Source organism: Bactrocera oleae, chromosome 3, assembly GCF_042242935.1.
Source record: "Bactrocera oleae isolate idBacOlea1 chromosome 3, idBacOlea1, whole genome shotgun sequence".
NCBI classification, from domain to species: domain Eukaryota; kingdom Metazoa; phylum Arthropoda; class Insecta; order Diptera; family Tephritidae; genus Bactrocera; species Bactrocera oleae.
Genome location: NC_091537.1, coordinates 48,216,939 through 48,243,536, shown reverse-complemented (window position 1 = coordinate 48,243,536; position 26,598 = coordinate 48,216,939). Strand labels below are relative to the sequence as shown.

The 26,598-nt window shown below is 35.3% G+C and overlaps 1 protein-coding gene across 7 annotated transcripts in view; it reads left to right on the top strand.

The window, feature by feature from the left end:
• The window catches only part of Frmd5 (FERM domain containing), a 533,566-nt gene that overhangs the window by 33,816 nt on the left and 473,152 nt on the right, over nucleotides 1–26,598 (top strand). For 4 of the 7 annotated variants that reach the window (XR_011395239.1, XM_070106599.1, XM_070106601.1 and 1 more), the window contains exons 2-5: nucleotides 10,519–10,623; nucleotides 10,681–10,723; nucleotides 10,807–10,980; nucleotides 11,043–11,422. Coding sequence is in view for 5 of the 7 variants with exons in the window: in XM_070106599.1 (XP_069962700.1) it covers nucleotides 10,519–10,623; nucleotides 10,681–10,723; nucleotides 10,807–10,980; nucleotides 11,043–11,422 (702 nt within the window). In the remaining 2 variants the exon portion in view is untranslated. Of the gene's footprint in view, nucleotides 1–10,518; nucleotides 10,624–10,680; nucleotides 10,724–10,806; nucleotides 10,981–11,042; nucleotides 11,423–11,515; nucleotides 11,561–12,331; nucleotides 13,177–26,598 lie in introns of those variants that run through there. The other 3 variants (XR_004975298.2, XM_036356717.2, XM_070106600.1) reach the window with 3 other exon arrangements.

Below are 26,598 nucleotides of genomic sequence, written 5' to 3'. Positions count from 1 at the left end.
TTGCATCAACTGTCTGTCCAACTCTCACGGGACAAAAGACTGTGAAAGCAAATTCAGTTGTGTGTACTGTCAACGACGACATCACTCATTGCTTCACATAACCAATTTTACAAATATGAAGCAAAATCATATACATAAAACCACGGGCCTAGTCGCGACAACCAAATCAGGTAATCCCGAAATCCCGAATCCCGAAAATAAAGAGGAACACCCATGTTGCTCAAAAGCAGCAAAAGTTCAAGCGCTTCATTCAGAGAATGAAAGCAAAATTCTTTTACCCACAGCGGTCATTGCTATAGAACATAAAGGAGATTTATTCAAATTAAGAGCATTAATAGATCAAGGCTCTCAAAGATCCTTTATATCATCAAAAGCTCAGAATCGGCTAAAATTGCCAGTAAAAAATTCTAGTTTCCAAATTTCGGGAATGGGCGGAAGAATTATACAAAATTCAAATAAAGTTTGCCCAATCACCATAGTCTCTCCAAACGATATACGGATATACGAATAGATGCACAAGCCATTGTTCTACCGCAGCTCACTAATTTGCTTCCAAGCTATGAAGTAAATAAAAAACAGTGGGAAAAATGCTCATATCTCAAATTAGCAGATCCCAACTGCCATAACCCATCACAAATCGACATATTATTGGGCAGCGACTTCATACCTCAAATAATTCTTGAAGGTATAGAGAAAATCTCTAATAAATTATTAGCCCAAAACACAATCTTTGGATGGATATTAAGTGGCCAAGTCACAGAAAAAATTAACTCCTTCAAGTTGAAAATATTTCAAACGAATATTTAAATAATCAACTCAAAAAATTCTGGAAAGTAGAAGAACTACCCCAAATCACAAAACCTTCAGAAGAAGACCTGGCATGCGAAGCCCATTACCAGTCCACAACAACAAGAAACGAACATGGTCGTTATGTTGTGCGACTCCCATTCAAGCCCACCTTTCCAGAAACGATAGCTCTAGGCCACTCGAGAATATCAGCAGTCCAGCAATTCCTAAGCTTGGAAAAAAGCTTGATAAAGAAAAGCGAGCTTAAATCAGCATATGATGACGTGATGGATGAATATCTTGACCTCAATCATATGGAAGAAGCTGTACCATATGAAAAAATATCTAAAGGTAGATATTTATCTTTTTATCTTCCACATCACGGGGTAATAAGACCAGATAATATCACAACAAAAGTACGAGTTGTTTTTAATGCCTCAAAGTGTACGAGCTCAGGCAAATCACTCAATGATGTACTATACACAGGGCCAACATTACAACCTGATCTCATGCTGCTAATACTAAATTGGCGCATGTTTAAATATGTTTTCAATGGAGATGTAGAGAAAATGTATAGACAAATTTTAGTACATAAAGATGACCAAGATTTCCAGCGGATAGTCTTCCGAAAATCAAGTAATAGTCCAATCAGCGACTACAAACTTAAAACAGTTACCTTTGGCATCAATTGTGCACCCTATTTAGCGATTAGGACATTACATGAAGTGGCAAAAACCTGTCAAACAAATTTGCCTTTAGCAACTTCTGTGCTACAAAAACAAACATACGTTGATGATATTCTATCAGGTAGCCACAGCCTCTCATTAGCTTTCGAATCACTATCTCAAGTGATCAAAGCACTAAATTCAGCCGGGTTCCCCCTAAAGAAAATTACATCAAATCATCCTGAGATAATAAAAAACATAAAAGGGGAAGACTTATTAGATACTAACTTCCTTAAATTTGAAAAGGCCAGTACTACAAAAACTCTCGGGATTCAATGGAATGCGATAACAGATCAATTCTCATATACAATTGAGTCAATATCTGCAATATCCGCCATAACCAAACGTCAAATACTTTCCTCGGTGGCAAAACTTTTCGACCCCGCAGGATGGCTTTCGCCAATAATGATTCAAGCAAAAATCCTCATTCAAGAACTGTGGCAAGACGGCACTGAATGGGATGAGCAAGTAAAACCCATACGTTTAACAAAGTGGGTTCAATTTGCAAACAATCTACATACCATCTCGGAAATTCGAATTCCTCGATGGGTTAATTTCGCACCTGACTATAATGTAGAATTACATGGCTTCTGTGATGCCTCTGAAAAGGCCTATTGTGCAACAGTTTACGTACGCACTGAATATGATAACAAAATATCTTCACGTCTTTTGGTAGCCAAAGCCAAAGTTGCTCCCCTGAAGACACTAAGCCTGCCACGGCTCGAACTGAATGGTGCACTTCTGTTAGCAAAACTAGTCTCAATTATCCAAACTCATCTGAAACTAACCAATCACAAAATGTACCTTTGGTCAGATTCAGAAATAGTTTTAGCATGGCTAGAAAAACCACCATATACCTGGAAGACTTATGTATCTAACCGTATATCTCAAATATTAGACTTAGTTGGCCCAGCACAATGGCAACATGCTGCAAGTGCAGATAATCCAGCGGATCTTGGGACAAGAGGCTGCAAACCACTTCATCTCACCAGCACTACACTCTGGTGGAACGGTCCTACGTGGTTAACAGAATCACAAGAAGTCTGGCCAAAGTCTCCCGCTCGCAATATAATAGCTCCTGAAACTCGGAGAATTGAAAACTTTCATATCACTCCTGATGAAGATGATATATTACATCGATTTTCATCATTCCCAAAAGCACTAAGAGTAGTCGCTTACATGTTTAAATTTATCCAAAGACTCAAACAAAAGGTTAAAGGAATAACCAATGATCCTTCCGTACAACTAACGCATTCCGACATGCAACATGCAAAGGTCATCCTAATTACCTATACACAAACTCGCTATTTCATTCGGGAGAAATCAAAGTTAGTCGAAAGACGACCCCTCGATAAGGGAAGCTCACTTCTCGTTTTAAATCCTTTTTTGGACACAAAAGGATTATTCCGGGCACATGGAAGACAAGTGAATTCCAGCCTTAGTTATAACGAACGACATCCCATTATAATTCCCGAGAAATCCCGTTTTACTTATTTATTTTTAATATATCTTCACCAACTTACGTTACATGGTGAGCATCGCTTGATGCAACAAATGGTCCGACTAGAATTTTATATACCGCGCCTAAAGCCACAGATTAAAAGAACGATTTTTATGTGTAAACAATGCCAATTGTACAAGCACAAAATACGCACGCAGATCATGGCAGCTTTGCCACCTGAACGCTGCAATTTTGCTCTTCCCTTTACCATTACTGGGGTCGATTTTGCTGGACCTTTCCAGATAAAGGCCTCTATGTTAAGGTCTTCCTCATTCAGGAAAGGGTATGTGGCTGTCTTTGTATGTTTCACGACAAAGGCAGTACACCTCGAGCTATGTTCGGATCTGTCTACTGCGGCTTTTCTCGCAGCATTTGCACGCTTTGTCGGACGACGCGGATTTCCATCAAAAATGATGAGCGACAATGGGAAAAACTTTATCGGAGCTCAAAGAGCCACAGAGAAAGAGTTTGTAAAATTTACTAAAGAAGTCTCCCCAGAAATTGTTAAAAAATATGCACCACAAGGAATCGATTGGCAGTTTATACCCCCTTGTTCTCCCCACATGGGCGGACTCTGGGAATCAGCTGTAAAAAGCTTTAAGTCCCATTTAAAGAAAACGGCAGGTAATCATAAATTTAATTATGAGGAATTTACCACACTACTCGCACGTATAGAAGCCGTACTAAATTCAAGACCCATCTCACCACTCTCGCAAGATCCCTCCGATTTCACAGCTCTTACACCTGGACATTTCCTCAGAGGAGCTCCACTTCTCGCCATACCTGAGGCAGAAGGAGACTCACTCAATTTAATAGATCGATGGGAAAAAATTAAGATACTTCATCATGAATTCAGCCATAGATGGAAGGAAGATTACCTTAAAGATCTCCATAAGAGACATCGGTGGAAAACGATCCAGAAGGAACCAAATACGGGCGAATGCGTCATCATACATGATGAATGCCTTCCTCCAACAGAATGGCGACTAGGCCGCATTGAAAAGGTCCATCGGGGACGAGATGGTCACATAAGAATAGTAGACGTACGAACCCAAACTGGTATACTAACTCGACCATTAGTAAAATTGTGTTTTCTTCCGAACACCGAAGAACCGATTACACAAACCCCGCCAAGACAAGCGCATAAATAAAATCAAAACCGACAATTAATTCGTTTAACTCGAAATACTACCGTTTTATAATTCGTACATGCAAATCTAACACTAACAAACGCGATTAAAAATTAACCACAACATATATAGTCACATATACATATATATATATATATATATATTTCAAACCAAGTAACAAATATCATAATTCAAAATTATGAGCCAAGCCATATTTTAATATTATATATTCCTATTCCAATAGAAATGGACGTAGAAGATATACAGAGCGCTCCCAAGTCTGTGAGGTCCGTAATTGCTGCGCCTAGAGCATCTGGTCCACCCATCGCAGCACCAAGGATGCAAAGCGCCACGGTACCACACAGCCAATCATCTGCAGCAGCAGTCAGGGATGCAAACGAGGAGCAGTTTGATGAGCATCTGCCTCCACGATGCAGTCTATGCCATCGACCTCACGTCCTGAAGAGGTGCACCATCTTCAAAAGCATGAAGCCCGCTCAACGCCAACAGATCGCCAGAGCCCACGGACACTGTATGACTTGCTTGGCAGATAGTCACTCCACCTTTGAGTGTATAACCGACGGATCGTGCCAATATTGCCAACGACCGCATCATACTCTGTTCCATCGATTCCCTCGACGAGCAACTCCGTCCACCACGCAGACCAGTCACCGGCACAGACAACAAGGGAATCCCGTCCAGCGCCAAAGAATACATCGTGGTGTAACCTCTTCTCTTAGTGCGAATCTTATGATTCTTTGATCTAACATGGAGGGTTCTGATGACATCCTTCACTGTGAGATCAGTTCTGTCATAATTTCGTTACCCAAAGTGATGTCTGCCACTTCTCTTCTAGTTCTTGTGACGAAGGTGGGTTCGCACCTCACATTCTCAATACTTAAATAATCACTAATGATACATTTTAAGAGAGACTCAACCCGTGTGTTGTAGTCTGTGGTGGGCGTTCGTATCGTGTCCTAGGATGGGGAGCAGCCTGTTCTTCCTGAAGTAATCCCAAGGCTATGAACGGCCTTCGGGGGTGCTGTCGGTGTCTCATTCTTAACTACTATACAGGTTCTAGGTCTCTCACTGGAGAAATCCCATATTACCTTGTTTGTATCTGTTTTGAAGCCTCTGACTTCTCCTTTATGGACCCATGGTTCCTGGATCAGTAAGACGCTCAGGTTATCCGATATGAACCTGCTCACGAGAACAGCCGAGGCTGACGCCTCGTGGTGCAGTTTCACCTGGGCAACTTCCATATTGGACACCTTTTTAAGATCGTCTCTGTGAGAAACTAGTTTTCCCCCCCGCCGTCCTCCGCGTTGCCACCCACCAGGTCCTTCAGTCAGAGGGTAGCACTTCTTGTACGACTGTTTTCTCAGAAGGGACTCCTACTATGGGCTCAGCAGTAGCAAGCTGCTTAGACGTGCTTGCACTGACAGCTCATTACTTTCATTCAACGTTCAAAGTGAAACATAAGATAATTTTGTGAATTTGAAGCATAATTATTTACTTATAAATATTACTTTGTGAAATGTCGAACCGAAAGTGTGTTTTCAACTATAATTGGAAGGAAAAATATCCTTTTTTGAGAGTCACTTATGACGATTTCAACGTCCGTTGCGACAAATGTAATTTAACTTTTTCGGTTGCTGCTAGCGGAGGCAATTATATTGAATATCATGTTAAGACAAAGAAGCACAAAGTGGCAGCAAATCTTCTCTTCAAACTTCTATCATACAAGTATCAGATTTTTTCATCGGAGAGAAACTAGATTTGAATCTATCGACGATGGAAGGCGTGTGGGCGCACCAAACAATTAATAAGAATCACAGTTTCAGGTTTTTTAATCAAAAAATCATTTAAAAAACAGTAGTTATGGTCCGATTCAAATTTTTTCAAACTTTTTATTGTAGATCCAACGAATGCGCAACCAAAATATTTTGAACCTGTTTCTAAATAAAATAATTTTCGTGTTCAAGAACAAAAAGTGAAGCGATAATACCAATGTTTCTACACCATACGCATTGGTATGCCTTAAGTTTAATTTACAGAAAACCCGACTCCTTTCTTTAAAATCGAACATAGTTGGTGTAGCTTGTGCAGCGTATATCGTGCACAATGCGATGCATTGTTGTTCAGATCTACACACTTTTTTACATCCACAATATTCGCACAGAAGCATTAAAGTCAACCTGAGAGATTTCTACAGACGGTTACGATCAATTGATTGGTTGCTGCAAAACTCGGTTCATTGGCTTGAGAGAAGCTTTGGGGATAATCATTCGAATGTTCCAACCTATGAAAACGACCTTCGTTCGCCTCTCAAAAAAGCCGGAAGTATCCGCCATTTCTTCAACAGTCCACTATCGAAGCTAAACTAAAACTAAACTAAAAGTTTTCCAAAATTAAAAAATTATTTAATTATTGTTTTATTAATTTTAAGCCATGACTTTCGAATAAAAAATAAAGAAAATTGAAGGCGAAGTTATTCCAGCAGTTGCAATTTTCAAGCACTTGCAACATTTAATGAACAATTTGCAAACATCCAACCAACACAATTACTTTCCGTTGCAAGTAAAAGCGGAATTAGAGAACTTGAAGAAAGAAAACCATGACCTTGAAGTAGAGGCGAAACAATTTCGAAGTAAATATTTAATTTTACACCTCGATTTTCGTTTTCTCATTCTTATTTGTCTTCAATAAGTTAATCAGGTGATTGGTACGATATCTTGGGGTATGGACTCAACGGTTTGTTCATGTAAAATTTTTTGGTTGGGTGCTACTCACTAATAAACTCGATTGGGAAAAAATTGAGAAAACGTTTATTTTCCTCACAGAAAATAATATTTTGAAAGCGTCAGACACTACTTCACATAAGCTGTTCGAATAATTCACTTATATTCCTTGGTATATAGGTGACAAACGAATTAATGAATGAAGCAAGGACAGACATCCGTTGACAAATGTTGGGTTCAATGTTTTACTATGTTTTACTTTTCTGTTGAAGCAAAACATACTATTCGTTTAACTTTCAGAGATCGTTGAATATGAATCTGAACTGATGAAAATCGATTACTAAAAAAACCGTCCCGGATTTTGCCGGAAAACATATGGTCACCTACGGCTAAATAAATTGAAAAAACAACCTATTTGTATTAAAAACCGACAAGAAAAAAATAAAGAAATAAAATTATAAAACCAAACAATTTAATTGGAATTAAATCGAACTGGTGAGCGATGCATTAACAAAGTACTGAATTATAAGATCGTCGCAAGTAACAAAAAATTTATCTAATTTAAAATCTCAAATTTAAGGCTAGCGAATATATCAAAATACTGAATTCCTCTTTATGTGTGTGTTACTCCATCAGACTATATTTAAATTTCAATAGAAAATGCTTGGTGTACAATTTTGCAGATTTCTTTCTTTCTAATTTCTTTTGAGGAAAGCCAAAGAAGTATTGTGTTAGAGAGTTAATCAATGAAGAATCGAAATAGTAGCATTTGCTAGCACGTTTCATCGAAATCTCCATCATATAATAAAATACAAGCGAACATCGTTCTTTCAATATTTTGCGACGTACTCTTCGTTTGTAACAGCAATTTTATGTACATATATTCTCTTAACATGTTGCAACCGAGAGTAAAATACTTTTTATTCACCTAATCACATAAAAACTAATCAAGATAAATGAAGATATGTATATATATATGGAAGGACAGTCCGAGTAACTGTCTGTTCGTCCTTCCATGCAAGCGATATCTGGATAAACTGATACACACATTCCTTGGTACCCATGGTAGGTTGGTATAAAATAAGAGCGGTATCGGACTATTGCCACGCCCACAGTAAAGTGGGTTATAAAAACTCAGCCACAAATTAAGATATAGCAATGGAATTTGGTACACGGTATGAAAGTACAAATGGACTTCTGTGATTTAAAATTTAATAAAAGGGCGTAACCCCACCCTCTAATAGGTTTAATGCGACTATGTCACAAACAAAACTTGTCGAGAAATAGTTTTTCCAAAAGTTCTTTATTCTCTTTTTTGAAACTACGCAACCAATATCTACCAAATTTGGTTTGTAAATTTATTTCACACAGCGTGAACATAGGTGAAATCGAACTACTACGCCTATTTCCTATACGTCAACGACGTTACCGGACACATTTTGGACACATAGGCATTTAAGTTACGCCATCTTATGTTCAAAAAGAGTCGAAATCGGACTATAACTTTTCAAGTGCCTAGATACCGAATATGTGTCTTTCTGCGCCTATGGCTTATTTTTACCGAAAATATAGATCAATTCGGCAGGTGTATTAACGAAAGTCAGGGAACATCTTTTTTCACATTAAAGCCCAAACATTCTCTATATAGTTGGTGTCTGGTGAGTGTGATGGCCAATCTAAAGAAACAATATGGTTTTCTTGTTTCCGTTTAGTACATAATCTGTTCCTATGCTTCGGATCATTGTCTTCTTGCAGTATCCAATCATGGTTATTTTTGCAGTAAAATATTTCAGCTGACTTCAGTAAACACTTCTTTACATTTTTGTCTTTCTAACGGGGTTTTGTGTGAAGTACTTCAAAACCTTAAGTCCATGAGCAAAGAATCATCCCTAAGCATGCACCTTTTGGGGGTACTTAACTCATACTTGAATAAATGTTTGTCCTTTTCGTAGACAAACACGGCTCAAGGGGTTGAACAATACAAAAGTTTACTCATCTGTAAATATTGAATTGATTACAGTACTCCTGTGTTTGATGTCAGATCTCGCAAGTATGTCTCGTATTGTATTTAGAGATATTTCTATGTGTGAGTTCCTTTCATAAAATTACTTTGAATCATGATTCCAAGTACACTTAAAATGCCAAAAGTTAATGCAATCAGCCCAGGTTTTCCATTAGCCCCAATATGCACGATACAGTGACTTCCCTATTCATTTCCAACGGTTTATATTGATCAAAATGTATGATACTATAATGAATCAAATGGATTTCTTGCTCATAATGTCGGTGCCAATATTTGAGTTATCTCAATAAAACTGATTAAGCGTGTTTTTCTCCTAACGGTTTATCCTCTATGCCTAAAGAGGATAAAATTGGGTGAAAGTTTGCCTTAGCTCCCATATATTATAACTAACATCAGTATTTTCAAACATCCGGTTGCCATTATCCCGCATACATATACTGGTGATGGTATGTGTGGTATCTTCATGAAACTCAGAGATCATCTTTTTCTGTTATTAATATGTTATAATGCCTAAAATAGACAAAAGCGGGTACATACATTCTTTAGACCCCATAAATCTAATATACAATTTTCAAACTTTCAAACGGTGGTCTTATATCGTATACGAGTAATTTGGTCAATAAGATATCTTAACAAAATTAACTGAACGTATAATATTTGATTTACTTTAGTTTAATGCTAAAAATATGTCAAATTTTATAATACTACATATAATAATTTCCTTTAATTTAGCAAACCTTATTATATTAATGGTTTAGCGAAGTTAGTCTACTCATATCCTTAGTACCATAAATTCCGGTTTTCTGGTTGGTATATTAAATTCAGACTCTTCGGTTAAGTTAATGTGAGATATGTTATAACTCATTAGAGGATGGTTTAAATATAATTTTCGCTGACGGAAAGAAAAATACATTTATAAATCTAATTGAGTCTATGACCTATAACACAGACCAACAATTTTTTTTTGTGCGCATGGGTTTTATTTAATATATTTTGGTTTTAAGTATAAATAAATGTATATGGAAAAGGACGATTACAAATCGAAAATATTTACTTTTTAAACATTAAACATGGAAAAAAATACCACGTCTCATCAAATCTGAAGATTTCAATGATTTATTTTATAATGTTATCGTTATATAACATATATCAATGATGTTCGAATATCTCATCAAAGTAGACGACATGAAAATATTTATTGTTTCTTCAGTAAGAAAGATGGACTCTGTTTTTGTCATGACGTGAAAATTTTATTTGAAGAAACTGGTATTCTTTGTCATAAACTAAATGACGCCATTTTAATGATAGCTCAACAAAAAGTCTAAAAGGTGTTTTACTACACAGTTGGAACAAATTTCCATCTATTCGATACGCAAATTCCGGATATATGAAAGAAAATTACGATAGTATTTAAATGCTATTAACGGCAAATAAAATATGTGGAATACAAGTGGAATTGCGAGGATTTAAAATATTCGATTACATCCGAATTTAGCATTTTGTTTAGTTCGATGCACAAAATGTTTCTGTAATATGCAATGCCTGTACTGATAGATATTTACGAGTATCTGATACAATATATCTATGTATTATGTTTTTTTATTTCTCTCAGGAAACTCACAAAGGAAATTATCTTATGGACCGACTGTGCCAACGGCTGGAGATAAAAGAAAAGGATTATTTTGGGCTACGTTTTGTGGATAATACCAAACAAAGAGTATGCAGAAAAGATTAAGCTGATAAAATAATTTTAAAAAAATTATTTACTTTGCAGCAATGGTTGGATTTAGGAAAACTTATAGTGAAACAATGCAAAGGTAAATTCTTTTTTAAAACACATATGCTTTACTAATATACTTACACGTACACATTATATGATAATTTTATACTTTTACTTCAGATATACATCAATTAATATTCTCATTTCGCGTAAAATTTTATCCAGCGGATCCGTTTCATTTGAGTTTAAATGTCAGGGTTTTGTTGTATAAGCAATTGAAGCGTGATCTCAACCATGGACGTATTTATTGTTCAAGTAACGAGATAGTAACTTTGGGAGCTCTAATTGTACAAGGTACAATCATTTCATTAGTTATGTGTAAATACTTGTAGTTTACTTTGTACATACATTTGCAGAACAATTTTCAGACTACGATGAAAATATACACACTGGTGACTACATATCAAACCTTCGGCTATCTGCTAGGCAAACAGATGCAATTGAAAAAAAAATTATTAAGAAGCACAGCGAACGAACTCCTGGCCAAGATCCCATTACTGTAATAGATGAGTTCTTAAGAATATCTCGCAACTTGGAAACATATGGTATAGAACCTCATTACGTAAAAGATCATCAGGGTGTCCAAATGTATATTGGAATAAATTATTCTGGCATAAGCGCATTTATTTCTGGCAAACGTACTCAACATTTCCGCTGGAACGAAATTCGAAAATTAAATTTTGAAGGCAAAATGTTTATAGCACATATAGGCTATATGGACACAAGTAGAGAAGTTGTAAGTATATATTAATAGTTAAAACTTAGAATGAAACATTTTCAATTTTCATTTCCAATGTCTAACGTATTTCAATATTGCTTCCGCATGAAGAACTTTGTGCACCACAAAATGCAAACGGAAGAGGGAGAGTTTGAGGTCAATCGGTTGTCAATATCATCCGAATATTTTTATACTCCTGCAACATGTTGCTAGAGTGTATAATAGTTTTGTTCACCTAACAGTTGTTTGTATCACATAAAACTAATCGATATAGATATAGGGATATAGGTATATATATATATAAACGATCAGGGTGACAAGACGTGTTGAAATCCGGGTGACTGTCTGACCGTCCGTGCAACTGTAACTTGAGTAAACATTAAGATATCTTCATGGAACTTGTTACTGTAAATGGGTTGGCTGTAAAAACATCCGGTTGGCTTTATACCGTATATATCGGCCAATATGTAAGATATCATAGCAAAATAACTGAATATTAATATTGGATATACCCTATATAGTGATTTCCGACTTTCCAGCTGACTTTAAACGGTTTAGGTTGGTCAAAATGTATGATATTTTACTGAAATTAAGTGGACAAGTTTCCTAAAAATTTTGTGGTTTAGCGCTGAATATGAATGCTCTTATCCTTGGTCTAAACCCCATAATCCTAATATATCCCAACTCAATATATTAAATATAGCCACTTCATTGAATTTATGTAAGATATATTTGATTTAAAAATGATTTTAATATAATTTTCGTTGACGCGAAGCCAAATATAGCAAAATAACCAGGTGAATCTATGATTGTAACCCGAAACCGAAATGTTTTTCCTCTGCTTTGGTCTTTGCAAGTTGCAAGAGTATAAAATGTTTGGTTACACCCGAATTTAGCCCTTCCTAACTTGTTGTGTTTTATTTTCAGGCATGGGCAAATCATAGTATGGGAGCTAGAGCAAAGTCTAGACCAGGGGTGCTCACGCCATAGCTCCGATTTTATTTACTTTTAGTGCCTAAATGACTGTATGGTTAAAAAAAAAATTCTAATTAATTTCACTAAAGTATTACATCCATTTATCACTATATGTGGTATGAAGTCAATCTGGGCCCAAATCGTGGCCCTCGTTATCGAGCAAAATTCTTGTGTCTTTTTTGTTTTCGGAAATATATACAAAATACAAATACTTGTATAAACTTTAGAAATTTGTAATTCCGTCATTCGATAGCGAGTACTCGTTCGTACGAAGAAAGCGAAATGTCACTCGTTAGCTAATTGTTAGAAGTATAAAAAAAATCTATTACAAATAATCGGAGGCAAACTGTATGTAATTTTTCTTTTATTGGTTCTATTTAACATATATTATAATTATAACTAATGATTTAAGGAGAAAAGTTAACCAAATTAATATGCGGCAAAAAAATTGAAGATTGATTTTATGCTACAGCATCAAGACCTTGCCAAACATATTTTACCTGATCTAAAGCATAATATACAAAAATAATATCATTTAACAAAGCTTCAAAGCAAAGGACTGGCGGTGGATCGTACGAAAACTCCTAACTGTAGCAGAAGAGTAACTCATCTGAACTACGGCTATACGATAGATGTTGCGGTAGAAGGGCTGTCAAGAGTTGAATCCTAAATCAAGCTTTAAAGAGAAGGATTCATAAATAAATGCAAATATTTACGATATGTTGATTAAATTTTATTTCCATTTTCTTTTTTCATAGGAAATATATTTATTGAAATAAAATGTGAATTCAAATGTTTTTGGAACGTTTCATTATTATCAAATTTATCTATTATCTAAATAATCATGTTCTATTTCTAATTTTATGACAAATTTTAGTTAATTAGATCTCATTTCCCGTATAAATTTCTATATAATTGCTTTTATTTACAAAATTCGCTTTTGTATGGATGTCATTAAACCGCGCTTGGCTCGAGTCATCTACAGGATTTCTAAATGGTGTCAAACACTGGCTCCAAAGAATATTCAGAATCTCCCAATTATTGAAAAAAAGTAGATATGTCTATAAATACATTCACGTAGCTGTATAAGTGCATATATTATATTACCCAAAAGCCTGACATGTTTTAAATTATTTTAACACTAGAACTACAAAGATTTACCATATATCTATTTCAAATAGGTCTCTCTCTCTCTCTGAAGATTAGAAGCGTAAAAACAAAATAATCTATAATATTATTTTATACAAAAATTTAATAAAAATCATAACATCGAAAAACATTAAAGAGGAAATGTTATAAATAAATGATGCATCCGGTTATTTTGACCGGTTCGTAGTTCTAGTGTTAATTGTAGGTATGCTTCCTCCAAAAATCTCCTCTACGCAGAATGTTTCCATACAAAAGAAACGTGAGCGGCTCCACCATATTTCGATTCTATACCTAAAATTCAATGCTTGATATACACATGGAAATATATAAATAAATAAATGAGTAGGAAGGGGAGGGGCGTGGTTGAATTTTTAAGAGTTAAAAATGATTTATCTCGATTTCTGGCAAAAATACGAGTCTTATAAAAAACGTTATATGGCAATGTTTTAGGTAATAAAAAGATCTAAAACTCTTGTATATAGACACATAACCTCACACTTTATCGTAAAAATTCAAATAACAAATTTTTTAGGTGTTTTATTGTAATTTGGTACAACATTTTTTTTGTTCTTTCACGAAATTTGGTGGACACTTACTTTCTTATGTCCTTAGCATACTGTATTTTTTTGCTAATTTAAAGGTGCTTAATGGGCTTATAACTCTACTTGCTAAAAGACACAAAGTCGCTGCTAGTTGAAGTTTTGGTGGTACTGCGATTGATATATGCATTTTTAATTTTAATTCCGATAGCATGCAAGTAAATGCGTCTTTGGTCAGTCTTAACCGCTTCCTGTGTTTGTAATCGATTAGACATTTATTTACGCTGCTTCAACTGAAGCCATACGATTGCTTTTATCACGAAGCCTGCATCTTGTGGCTATTTGGTGACGGTCCTCATCCGATGTATGTATTTATTAAAAAACACGATAGGGTTCAGATTAGTGCCTGCAAAAACTAAATTTAATACATTTCTATATAAACGTATAAAAAATTTGAATCTTTACGTTCAATTCCACAATTACTTTTTATACTCTCGCAACTTGTTGCTACAGAGTATAATAGTTTTGTTCACCTAACGGTTGTTTGTATCACCTAAAACTATAATTTATATATAAATGATCATGATGAAGAGACGAGTTGAAATCTGGGTGACTGTCTGTCCGTCCGTCCGTGCAAGCTGTAACTTGAGTAAAAATTGAGATATCTTCATGAAACTTAGTACACATGTTTCTTGGTACCGTAAGACGGGTTGTATTGCAGATGTTCGTAATGGAACCACTGCCACGCCCACAAAACGCCATTAATCAAAAACAAATAAATTGCCATAACTAAGCTCCGCAATAAGATACAAGACTGTTATCTGGTACACAGGATCACATTAGGGAGGGCCATCTGCCTTTTTTTTTAATACGTGGGAGTGGTCCCGCCCCTAATAAGTTTAATGTGCATATCTCCTAAGCCGATAAAGCTATAATAACCAAATTCACTGGGAGCAAATGTTTTTAGCACCTCTATTGACGGTGTGAATCGGGTGACAAGCCCCCATATAACGGTACTGTTAAAATATACTAAAAGAGCGATAAACCAAACACTAAACACGCCAGATACATTAAATTTTATCTCTGGGATGGTATGAGATCACTTTATAGGAACCGCGTTCAAAATTAGACTACAACCACGCCTATCTCCCATATAACAGCATTTTCAATTCCATCTGATTCTTTTACTTTCCAATATGCATATCAAGCAACAATGATTATATCGGGGTAAAGCTTTGCGAGAATAATGCGCATAAAGTTTGCCATGTTATTACCAAAAATGGTCTAAATCGAACCAAAACTGTTCAAGCCCCTAAGTACTAAATATGTGGACCGAGTGCCCACAGTTGAGCTTCTACCGAAAATATTAGTTAATCCACAAAAAAATCTCCAACGAGTATACCATTTGACTTTACGAGAGTATAAAATGTTCGGTTACATCCGAACTTAGCCCTTCCTTACTTATTTGTTTTATTTTTGTTTAAGCATTGCATGTTATTAGTAAATGTCATTTAGACCAACAAAAGGAAAGTTATTAAATAAAATTCCTATTCGTTTCGTATCGAGTGCGACGATCCGACTATGTGACAATTACGAAATTCCACTCAATACGATTACTTGCTCGTTAACGAGTGCCGCGATTCAGGCCTTGAAAATCAAAAATCCCTCACAATCACCGGAGGATTTAGCGTGGACATAAAGCTTGTATTTGCGTTAAAAAATGTTTCTAGATAACTTTATGAAGATAATTTAAACAACTATCGATATATTCGACAAAAAGACAACTGGAAAAAACTATTTTCGTCAACATACTAAAATATATCCAAAATAATAGGTTCATTTAATTTTATCAAGATATCTCACAGATTGACCGATATACATATGCGATGTAGAGACAACCGAAAATACGAAATTCCTTACATAATATTAGATGTATGAGAATAGGGAAAGTGTTGCCCCTAAAAACTCTTTTGTACCACATTTTGGATAGTCCCAGCCATAGACAAGAAAATACCGAAGACTCTCCAAAAATTTCAGGTAAATTGGTGAAGTAGAACCTGAGAAATCGTGGGTATCGTTTTGAAAAAGGCAGTTTCGAGAGAAATAACTAAAAACAAAACAAGCAAAAAATATTGCAAGTTTAAAACCTGGATTATCTTTATATAATTACTAGCTGTACCCTGGGCGCGTTGCTACGCCACGAACTAATATATATGTATTTGAAGGAAAGTCATTGCACAAATATTTAATTCATTTGTAGTCATTTTATTGATTTTCTTCATTTCGAAAACATCGCAGCATTTCGTTTCCATTCGATATTTAAACTGAAAACGTTTGAATTCGAATGGACATATCGTTCGGGATTATTAGGATACGTGGCAACAGTAGGTCTTCACCTTCAAAATTTCCCCTAAGAATTGTTGCCTTGATAACATTGTTTATCGTTTCTTGACTGAGAGGTAAATCACCTACAGTTTTGCATCGTCCTGAAATATAACATTCTCGGGATACGAAAAATTATCATCAATTAAATAATGGCCTAAATTTTGTGGGTTATTTTCCGAGTTTACACTTCCAGCAATTAATACTAGATATACAACTCCAGATATAATTATAAAATATTTTAACATCGACATTGTATTACAACTTCGACTAAATTTATTCATACATATTTACCCTGCTCTTCGTGATTCAAAACATTGTACATATTTCAAATAATTTCTACAGGGTAGCTCACGAATCGTGCTACAAAAACAAACCGTAATAACTTTTTTAATCAATGCTTTATACTTTTGTTTTTATTGTATAGCAAATTTTATTATATACAAATAATTCTTTTTTAAAATTATGGACCGCCAACGACCTCCATGCTCAGCCACGCATATGCGACACCTAATTAGAAAATTATGCATTGCGGCCTGAAGGGTTGGTTCATTTAAGTCAGATTTCTGGGTTTTGTTTTGTGCACCTATTGCTTTACATAACCCCACAAAAAAACTCTGGGGCTGTCAGATCAGCTGACCTTATGGGTCCTCAGAAAGTGGAGTTTCTTGATATTAATATGTTTTCAAATTTTCGTTGGAGCTCCGCAATAACCGGTCTGGCTATGTGTGCAGTTGCTCCATCTTGCTGGAACCAACGCTATTGAAAGCGATTTCGACGCAGTTCTGGGTAAAAGACTAATTAAATAATATTAATAACGGTGCGCATTGACAGTTATTGCTACACTGTTTTCTTCACAAAAGTATGGCCCCTTGATGAAACTGCGCATGTCACAGTGACTCGTTCGGGGTGAATTTCTCGTATATTATTATGCTGCAAAGCATGGCACCGCTGCATTATCCAAACCCTCTTTTCGATTTCCCAAGCATTAATTTTTAAATAACTTAAACAATATTCTACCAATTAAAAAAAATAAAGTTGATTACTCACACAGAAAAAAAGGTATTACAGTTTGTTTTTGTTGACGATTCGTGAGCCATCCTGTATTAATTTTTATCTTGTCACTCTAATTTGCATAGCTATGTTACCATAACATTACTAGAAATTACGCGAAAATTGGATTTTTCGCGTAGAAGCGAGTGAGTGAAAGAGCAATCTCTTGCAACACAGAGTTGTCGGTCTCGATATTTTGTAGTAATTAAAAAATAAACTTGAATCTATTTGAAATATTCTTAAAATATTTCATTTATTTATAAATATGTCGACCATTTTTAATAGTTAGATTTTAGTTTTGAGCTTTTACGTTATGAAAAATTATAACTAAAAAACTAAATGTGTGAAAAATTGTGTATACAAATAGGACAATGGCAACATTGGTGAAGTGAAAACAAAAGAGAACAACTGATATCTGCGTTGCAACTACGGGCATAACTTTTGACAAATTTGGTTTGATGCGGGTGGTAATTACGGAAGGGAGGAATTATAGGAACTATAACGCGCATAATGTTTGTATATCCGTTTACATGCAACATATGTATGTAAATATGTAGGCTAATTGATTTATGTGAAATGTCTATGTATGAGCATACATATACACATAGCCAATAAAGTCTGAGTTCACCCGACACTATTTTTTAAGTGAAGTAAAAACACAATGTAAATAGGTAATTCAGTTCAAATTTTCTATATCTAGTGTATTTTAGTGTAAGGAGAAGTAAACAACGGCATCATTAAGTCTGCGTTCAGCATTAAAGTTAGTTACAAAAGTATTAAAAATTATAAAGAAAAATTAAATTCAATATTTTGTTGGATAGCCGCGTTGTTTTAAAACCTCGCTCAATCGATTTGGCATTGATCTTACCAACTTATATGTTTCCTCAGCTGTAATCTGGGACAATTCTTTTTTTATAACACTCCGCAAAGCCTCTTTACTTGTTATTGTATGCTGACGAATTTTTTTTTCTAACAGATCCTATAGATGTTTTAAGTTGTCTAGGAGCATTGTACAAGAGCCAAAGTATAACTATTTCCGCAGTATGCTTCGGGTCATTAAGATTCTCTGCAGATTGTTTCAAATTGTTTTTTAAATGTTCAAATAACCCAATTTATCCATTGTGGATTCAATCAACTCAATCTGACCCACGGCAGCAACCGCCATGCAACCCCACACCATAATTCCGCCACCTCCTTGTTTAACTGTACCAACAAGATTTTGCTTTTCAAGGGCAGTTACTGATTTGCGCCACATAATTTGTCGATCTTTTATAGGTCAACAATAAAAAAAGTAAACAGATACGCTGATAGAATAGCACACTCAAAAACATACCACTCCATATTGTATTTGTCATATTTCAATTTTGTATGGGTGTGCGATATGACAGTCATAAAAAAATAAAAGTAAACAGATACACTGATAGAAAAGCACACTCAAAAATATACCACGCCGTGTTGTATTTGTCGTATTTCTATTTTGTATAGGAAACAACAACAGTGTCAGTATCACCATGTTCAATTTATGATTCTTAGCTTTTGCCATCGTCGCGAAAAGACGCTTGTAGGAAAACGCATTTTGGGGAGGACGCGTATAATTAGTGTATTAACTGTTTTAAATATGAATAAACAGAGTGCATTTATTAATGAAGAAAATGTTTAAAATAGAGTGAAAGAAAATGAGTGAGTAGTCATATACATACATTTTATTAAGCTATTGCATAGCTTTTATCGCGGGATTTGAGCGTGGCGACCGAATCAAGAAGTGTAAATTTATTAATAATAAATATTTAAGATACACTTTTTCTAATGGCAGAAATAAATTATTCCATGTTCGGAGTCATAATATTAGTACAATAACATTATTATTATTTTGGTAAATAGCTGCCCCATCTTCTGGAACAGTATCTCGTTTGACGTGAACAATAGAATTGAAATTCGGTACTTCAATCGGATTATCAATGGAAATAAATTTACATTTATCTTGGTTGGCGATTTCAACATCAACTTCGCTGATAAATATCCGAGCGGTTGAAAACTTTTCTTTCGGAAAAATTTGATTTGAAAATGAATAATGAGCAACAAGAATCTACAACAAAATATGGGACCACCGCGGTTTTTTCCAGATATTTTAATATTCAAGTCTCAAACTTATGGCTCTTATTTCAGTTACCATAAACCTATAGTTTTAATGATAAAAATACCTGAATAAGCCAGATGTGTTGTAAGATAATAAAAATACTATAAGCAATATTAACTTCTAATTTAATCATAAAATGTAGGTGTTACATACAATCGTAAGGGGAAAAAAATACTATCAGCTTATGTCATGCATATAGTATTTGATAATTTTTAATTGTTCCGAATTTAGTCCAAAAAAATGTGCGAAAATGTAGTTGAGAGTGACGAACCAAATTCGAATAAGTTTTCTAAAAAAATAATTTTTTTCGAAACATTCACAAAAAAGTAAACGTATTTTTATACGTATATTGTTTAAGTGACATGAGCCTTAATACATCTACACACCACACTAAGCAGCACAAAACTGGGGCTCCCTATTACTACCCACCACACCTGGGAACACCACTCACATCCACAACATACACGGCCACAACACACAGGGTATTACCACACATGATGACCCCTCACACCAGAAACTAAAAAACAAGGAAATGGATTATTGCTTCTCGGCATTCAATTCGACAGCGACAGCGCGCTGCCTTTTTCCTTTTTATACGCGCTACTTTATTCGTTCACATACTTCATCAACATTTGTTTACACTACAAGTAATTTACAGCCGTTTTACGACTGTGAAGATAGATGATGTTTCTTGCTAATTTGGGAATGCTTAAACCGAATATAATAGTAAAAATCTCATCGTTGTGACTTCACCTGCTTTGGAGCTGATCAAGCAGCATCAGTGTATTGTAACCGTTCTGGTTTCAATTTAGGATGATGGTGGTAGATCCAAATCTCGTCCAAAGTTGCTAGAAATCGGTTTTATGTATTCTGCTTAAATCGCTCTAAATTATGCTGAGAAATTTGTTTTCGATCCAGGTTTTGTTGAATTGTAAACGTGTGCGGCACTAAATTTCCAAACAGCTTTTTCATATGTAGTTCTCCATGTAAAATATGACTCTTTATACGCTTCTAACAATTGTTCATAAATTTCCTTTACTTTTAAACCTTTCAAAACCAACAATCTTATCACTGCGCGATATTAAATTTTCTCCATATTAAAAAAATACTCTAACACGTCAACTTCAAATGGCTTGTAAACAAAGAATTAATTAACAGAATGACTTGTAACCTTGCATGTCATCTGGCATTGGCGTGTCACGACAGATGTACCGATTTGGAGCTCGTAGTGCTATTTCTTGGTGAACACTACTTACTTTTCAACGCGTGGTGTATTATCAAAATTTTATATCAGTGGTGGGTGCTCCCCCATAGGTATACATTTTTTCATGGTAGAGCCATCGAGCAATAACGAATGACACCTTTGATTTTAATATAAAATAAAATAAATTTACACTTATCAAATTAGTGCGATGACCAACATCAAAAACAAAAAAAGTGCAGTTCACAAAAATAAAAACATACATATACAACATATGTACATATACATGTATCTATGTATGTACAAGTATATAAAAAAAAGTTAAATTCATACAGTTGAACAAATAACAAAACAATAAAAGTTACAGTGCAGCTGTGTTCATGAAAATAGTAGTGCTGCTAACACAATAATACTAAAAACAAGTAAGTAAAGGCTATGCTCGGGTGTAACTGAACATTTACTACTCTTGCAACTTTCAGGGATTAAATCCAGAGAAATACCTTCAGGTGTTGTAAAAACTTCATATTAAAAAATGTTGCATTTTATTAAGTTATATTATGTGTCATAGACCCAGTCAGTTTTATACCTATATGTTATTTGCTGTCAGCGAAAATTGTATTAAAATCATCCTGAAATGAGATATACCTGATATAATATGTTACATTCCCTTAATTTTGCTAAGATATCTTACATATAGACCGATATATATGTTACTTCATAAGGCCAACCGGAAGTATGAAAATCTTTTGTTAGATATATGAGAGATTGACATGATTTTATATATTTTTGGCAATAACTACGTATTAATAATTGAAACAGATCCCTCTGAGTTTTATTAAGATACCTACCGTCCACAATATAAAAGAAATAAAGTCTACCGGATGTTTGAAAATCCTGATATTAGTATAATAGAGGCTAGTACAAGTTTTCACCCGATTTAATCCATTTTAGGCACAGAGATGCCCCGTTGGGAGGAAAACAAGCTCACTCAATTAAATTAAGATAACGCAAATATTGGCCGATATATAGGGTATAAAATCAACTGGAAGTTCGAAAATCTTTCTATTAGGTATATTAGGGCTAAAGGAAATATTAACCTGATTCGACCAATTTTCGACATACAGACATAATATTCTGAGGAAAGTAATCTTTCCTAATTTGAATAATACATCCCACACATTAACCGATATTTTTGGTAAAACGTCAGCTATGGGCTCTGGAATCTACATTTCCGGTGGCTTGAATAGTTATGGTAACCAAAGAGGCAATATTCGCGCAAAGTTCTATACCGATATATTAATTGGTGCCTGATTTGTAAACTGGAAAGTGAAGATATCAGACAGAATTTAGAGTTGTGTTAAATAAGAGATAGTCGTGATTGTAGTCAAATTTCGCCCATCTTCGCGCTGTATCATAAATATGCCAAACTAGTCCTAGGTACCAAGTTTGTTTGAAATTGGTTCAGTAGATCCGGAGATCTACGTGTGATCCGACTCCTATAAAATTCTCTCTCTGTCTCTGGCACATTTAGTTATAGATTTATCGCACTTTCAGTAGTTTTTAACAAAACCGTTACATGGGGAGTGGGCGTAGTTATCATCCGATTTCACTTATTTTCACTCTGGCGCAAGAAACGTCAAAATGATTTGTCCTGAGCTAATTTAGCTGAAATTAAATGGTTTGGGAGACCCATAAATTAACCTTATTAGAGCGGGGCCACTTTTTAAAAATTTTCATTTCGATTAGCTACGTTTTGAGTACAATTGAGTACGCCTATTTACAGTAACAAGTTTCATGAAGATATCTTAATGTTTACTCAAGTTACAACGGTTGGACAGACATACATCCGGATTTTAGCTCGTCTCATCATCTTGACCATTTATAAATATATATCCCTATATCTAACTCGATTATTTTTAGGTGATAAATACAAACAATCGTTAGGTGAACAAAACTAGTATACTCTGCAGCAGCATGTTGCAAAAGTATAAAATGTTAAATTATTACCCTCACTTTGTTTTTAGGGTTAATTGAGTAAAAATTAATATAACCTAATGAAGCGTGGTACATGTATACCTTGGTAAAAAAGTGAGGACGAGTTCGTAGACATCCGTAATCGAACCACTCCCACGACAGCAAAAGCCATTAATCAAAAACGTATAAAGTGCCTAATAAGCCGTAAATGAAAATAGAGAACTCAAATTTGGCACAACAAATCGCATGAAGGAGGCCCCTGTGGTGTGAAAATCTTTAAAAGGTTTTATGTATATATTTTCCAAACCAATAAAGCTATATCATCCAAATTTGCAAATAGAATTCCTCTTATATTTCTATATTACCATGTGAAATCGGGCTACAACCATGCCTTCTACTCCTCTACTTCACATAAATCACATTTTTAAATTCCATCTGATTCTTTCACATTCCAGTATACAACTAAAATACTAATTAAAATAACGGGATAAAACTTTGCACAAATAGTGCGTTTGAAGTTGGCACACTCATGACTTAAAATTGTCCAAATCGAACCAAAACTGTTCTAGCCCTAGGTACTGAACATATAGACCGCAGTGCCCATAGTTGACTTTTATTGAAAATATTGGTGAATGTATGAGATATATCCTTTCCTGATAGTAGAAGTCTGAATGTGAGAAATTAGTGAGTCTATTCTACCCAGAGTCCTCATATACCTATTGTAAAGACTTTCGAACTACTGCATATATCGGTAAAGATGTGAGTTATCTCAATAAATATAAGAGAGCATGTTTTTCTAATATTACACTGTTAGTGCCTAAAATGGATTAAAATGGGTAAAAACTTGCCCTAACCCCTATATAACTTATATCAAAATTTTCGAACATCCGGCTGACTTTACTACATATAGGTTGATGATGGTATGTGAGGTACCTTCATGAAACCCAAGGAACATTTTATTTGTACGTGTCATGTTAATTGTATGTATGTGGTATTGGTAAAACTGCCACCAGAGAATGTAGATTATAGAGAAGGTTCACAGTGCGGCCATTATCAAAATATTTCACTTTTCGCAAGGGAACTGAAAACGATGAACGTGTATTACACTTTTGGGAGGGGTACTGAAAACGATGAGCGTGTTTCACCAAATGGTCACAATTAACATCAGGGGACTGAAAAATAGCAGAATTGAGCACTTTCAATGTTAATTGAGAAAAATAATGCTAATTTCAATGTTAAGAAATGTACGCTTACAGATTCGTATATAATATTTACAATGCGCAAACGACTTTGCATATAATTTGAAGATATTCTGCCTGTACAGGGTGGCTAACGAATGGGGCTACAAAATTAAAGCGTAATAAGTTTCTTTTTACATTTATTTTTTTTATTGCATAGAAAATTTTATTTTATTTCAACAATTAATTTTTCCTCCATGCTCAACCACGCATATGAGACACCTAATTCCAGATTGCCTCAATTATCTATTGAATGGACTGCTTCAGTTCAGTCAGATTTCTGGGTTTGATTTTGTACACCTCTTGCTTCACCTAACCCGATAAGAAAAGACCAAGCGGTCGCAAATATTCTTATACATAATATACAAGGAGCAATTCAAAGTTTCAGGACTTTTATTAAAAAACGAATATTATTTGTTTTTTTTGAAAAATTTATTGGTCGCCTTCAAAATAGTCTCCTTCCGCCTGAATACAACGTTTTGCACGTTCAAGAAGGTTATCGAATGACTTTTTTAAGTCATTTGTCGGTATAGCGTTGAGGATGGCGGTCGTCGCCTTTTGGATGGCATCAACGTCAGCATAGCGGTTTCCTTTCATGGCCACATGTAGTTTTCCGAAAGGGTAGAAGTCGCACGGTGCCATATCAGGTGAATACGGGGAGTGGTTGATTGTTAAAATTTGATTTTTGGTCAAATAATCGGCCACATGCGTCGATCGATGAGACGGCGCATTATCGTGCAACAAATGCCAACTTCCATCTTCGCGATATTAGGGCTGAATGCGACGAATACGTGCTACCAAACGCTTCAAAACTCCAAGATAGAATACCACAGTAACGTTTTGGCCGGGTGGAACAAATTCTTTGTGGACAATACCCTTGGAATCATAAAAACAAATTAGCATTGTCTTCACTTTTGACTTCTCCAGGCGCGATTTTTTGGGTTTCGACTCATTTCTCATTTATGTCCTCACGACCACTTTGAAAACGTTGAAACCACTCGTGAATTGTTTCATCATTTTATGAGTTTTGGTAAAAGTTTTACCAAGTTTAAAACAAAACTTAATGTTGGCTCTTTGTACGATGCTCATTTTCCGACCGACACTACTAATGTAATGTCACATGTAGCGCGATAACTTCATTTCCAATAGAAGAAATGTCATGGAATTTTTACTGGAAGTCGATAAAGGATAGCAGATTTTAACGCATTAGTGGACATGTAGATGGCGCCCCTAGAGTTTACTTTGTTACTTTTGTCCTGTTTACTTTGGAACGCACCTTGTATGTAAATGTAAGTATGTACACTCATTGTTTCATGCGAAATCTCCGTTGCCACGGACAACCAATGGCCGAAGCTCACGTTTTTTGTTTTCTTGTCAAAGAGTGAACATTGTGTTGTTGGTAGAAAATCCGAGCTATGCCGAAAAAAAATAACGAACGGCCGCCGATTACATCTATCAGAAGAAAGTATTCACCCCATTATTATCAACAATTGATAACAATGAATGGAAATTTTTTTGCCTTGGTGGCCCAGGAGGTACAGGAAAAACGTTTTTAATCAATCTGCTCAAGTGAGATCTACCAGAAAAATTGCGTTAGCTGTTGCGTCATCCGGAATTGCCAACACGCTTTTGGAAGGAGGCCAAACCGCACACTGTACATTCAAGCTCCCGCTGAAAATCGCCACCGATGATAATAACAGCATCTGTAGTATTTCTAAACAGAGCTATGCAGGTGAATTGATTCGTGAATGCTCATTAATAGTCTGGAGCGAAGCTACCATGTCAAACAAGACGTCTCTGGAAGCACTGGATAGGACAATGCGCGATTTGCGCAACAAAAATTCACTTATGGATGGATGTACAAATCTGTTTTTAGGAGATTTTCGTCAAATCCTATCAGTTGTGACTCGAGGAACACGTGCTGCCGAAACAAATGATTCCCTTAAAAGATCCAACTTTTGGCCACATGTCAATAAATTAGAGCTTGAAACTAATATGATGGTTTCGTCATCATCACGTGGGAATAGGCTATTTCCAGAGATGCTGCTAAAAGTTGGCAATGGAGAGTTAATACAAAAGGAGGAAAGAATCAACATAGAAAACCTTTGTGTTTTGATAGACAACATCCAAGAGTTAGTCCACAATGTCTATCCTGACATTGATAATATAAGTTATAAGACAATATCTTGTTTAAAGAAAGATCGATTCTACTAATAAACAAGTAGATAAGGTAAATAACTTGATTATTTCAAAGATTGATGCGTCGACGAAAATATACTACTCTGTCGATACTGTTCTCGTTTTGGAAGAAACTGTTTATTTTCCTACAGAATTTTAAACTCTTTGAACCCGTCTGGACTCCCTCCTTACGAAATGGTGTTGAAAGTAGGTTGTCCTGTTATATAACTAAGAATCTGAATCAACCTCAAACCTTCAACATGGCAGGCTTAGATTTGAGCGTTGACTGTTTTTCACATGGCCAACGGTATGTCGCTCTTGCAAGAGTAAACTCTAGAGAAAACATGTTTGTACTGTCTAATGACAAG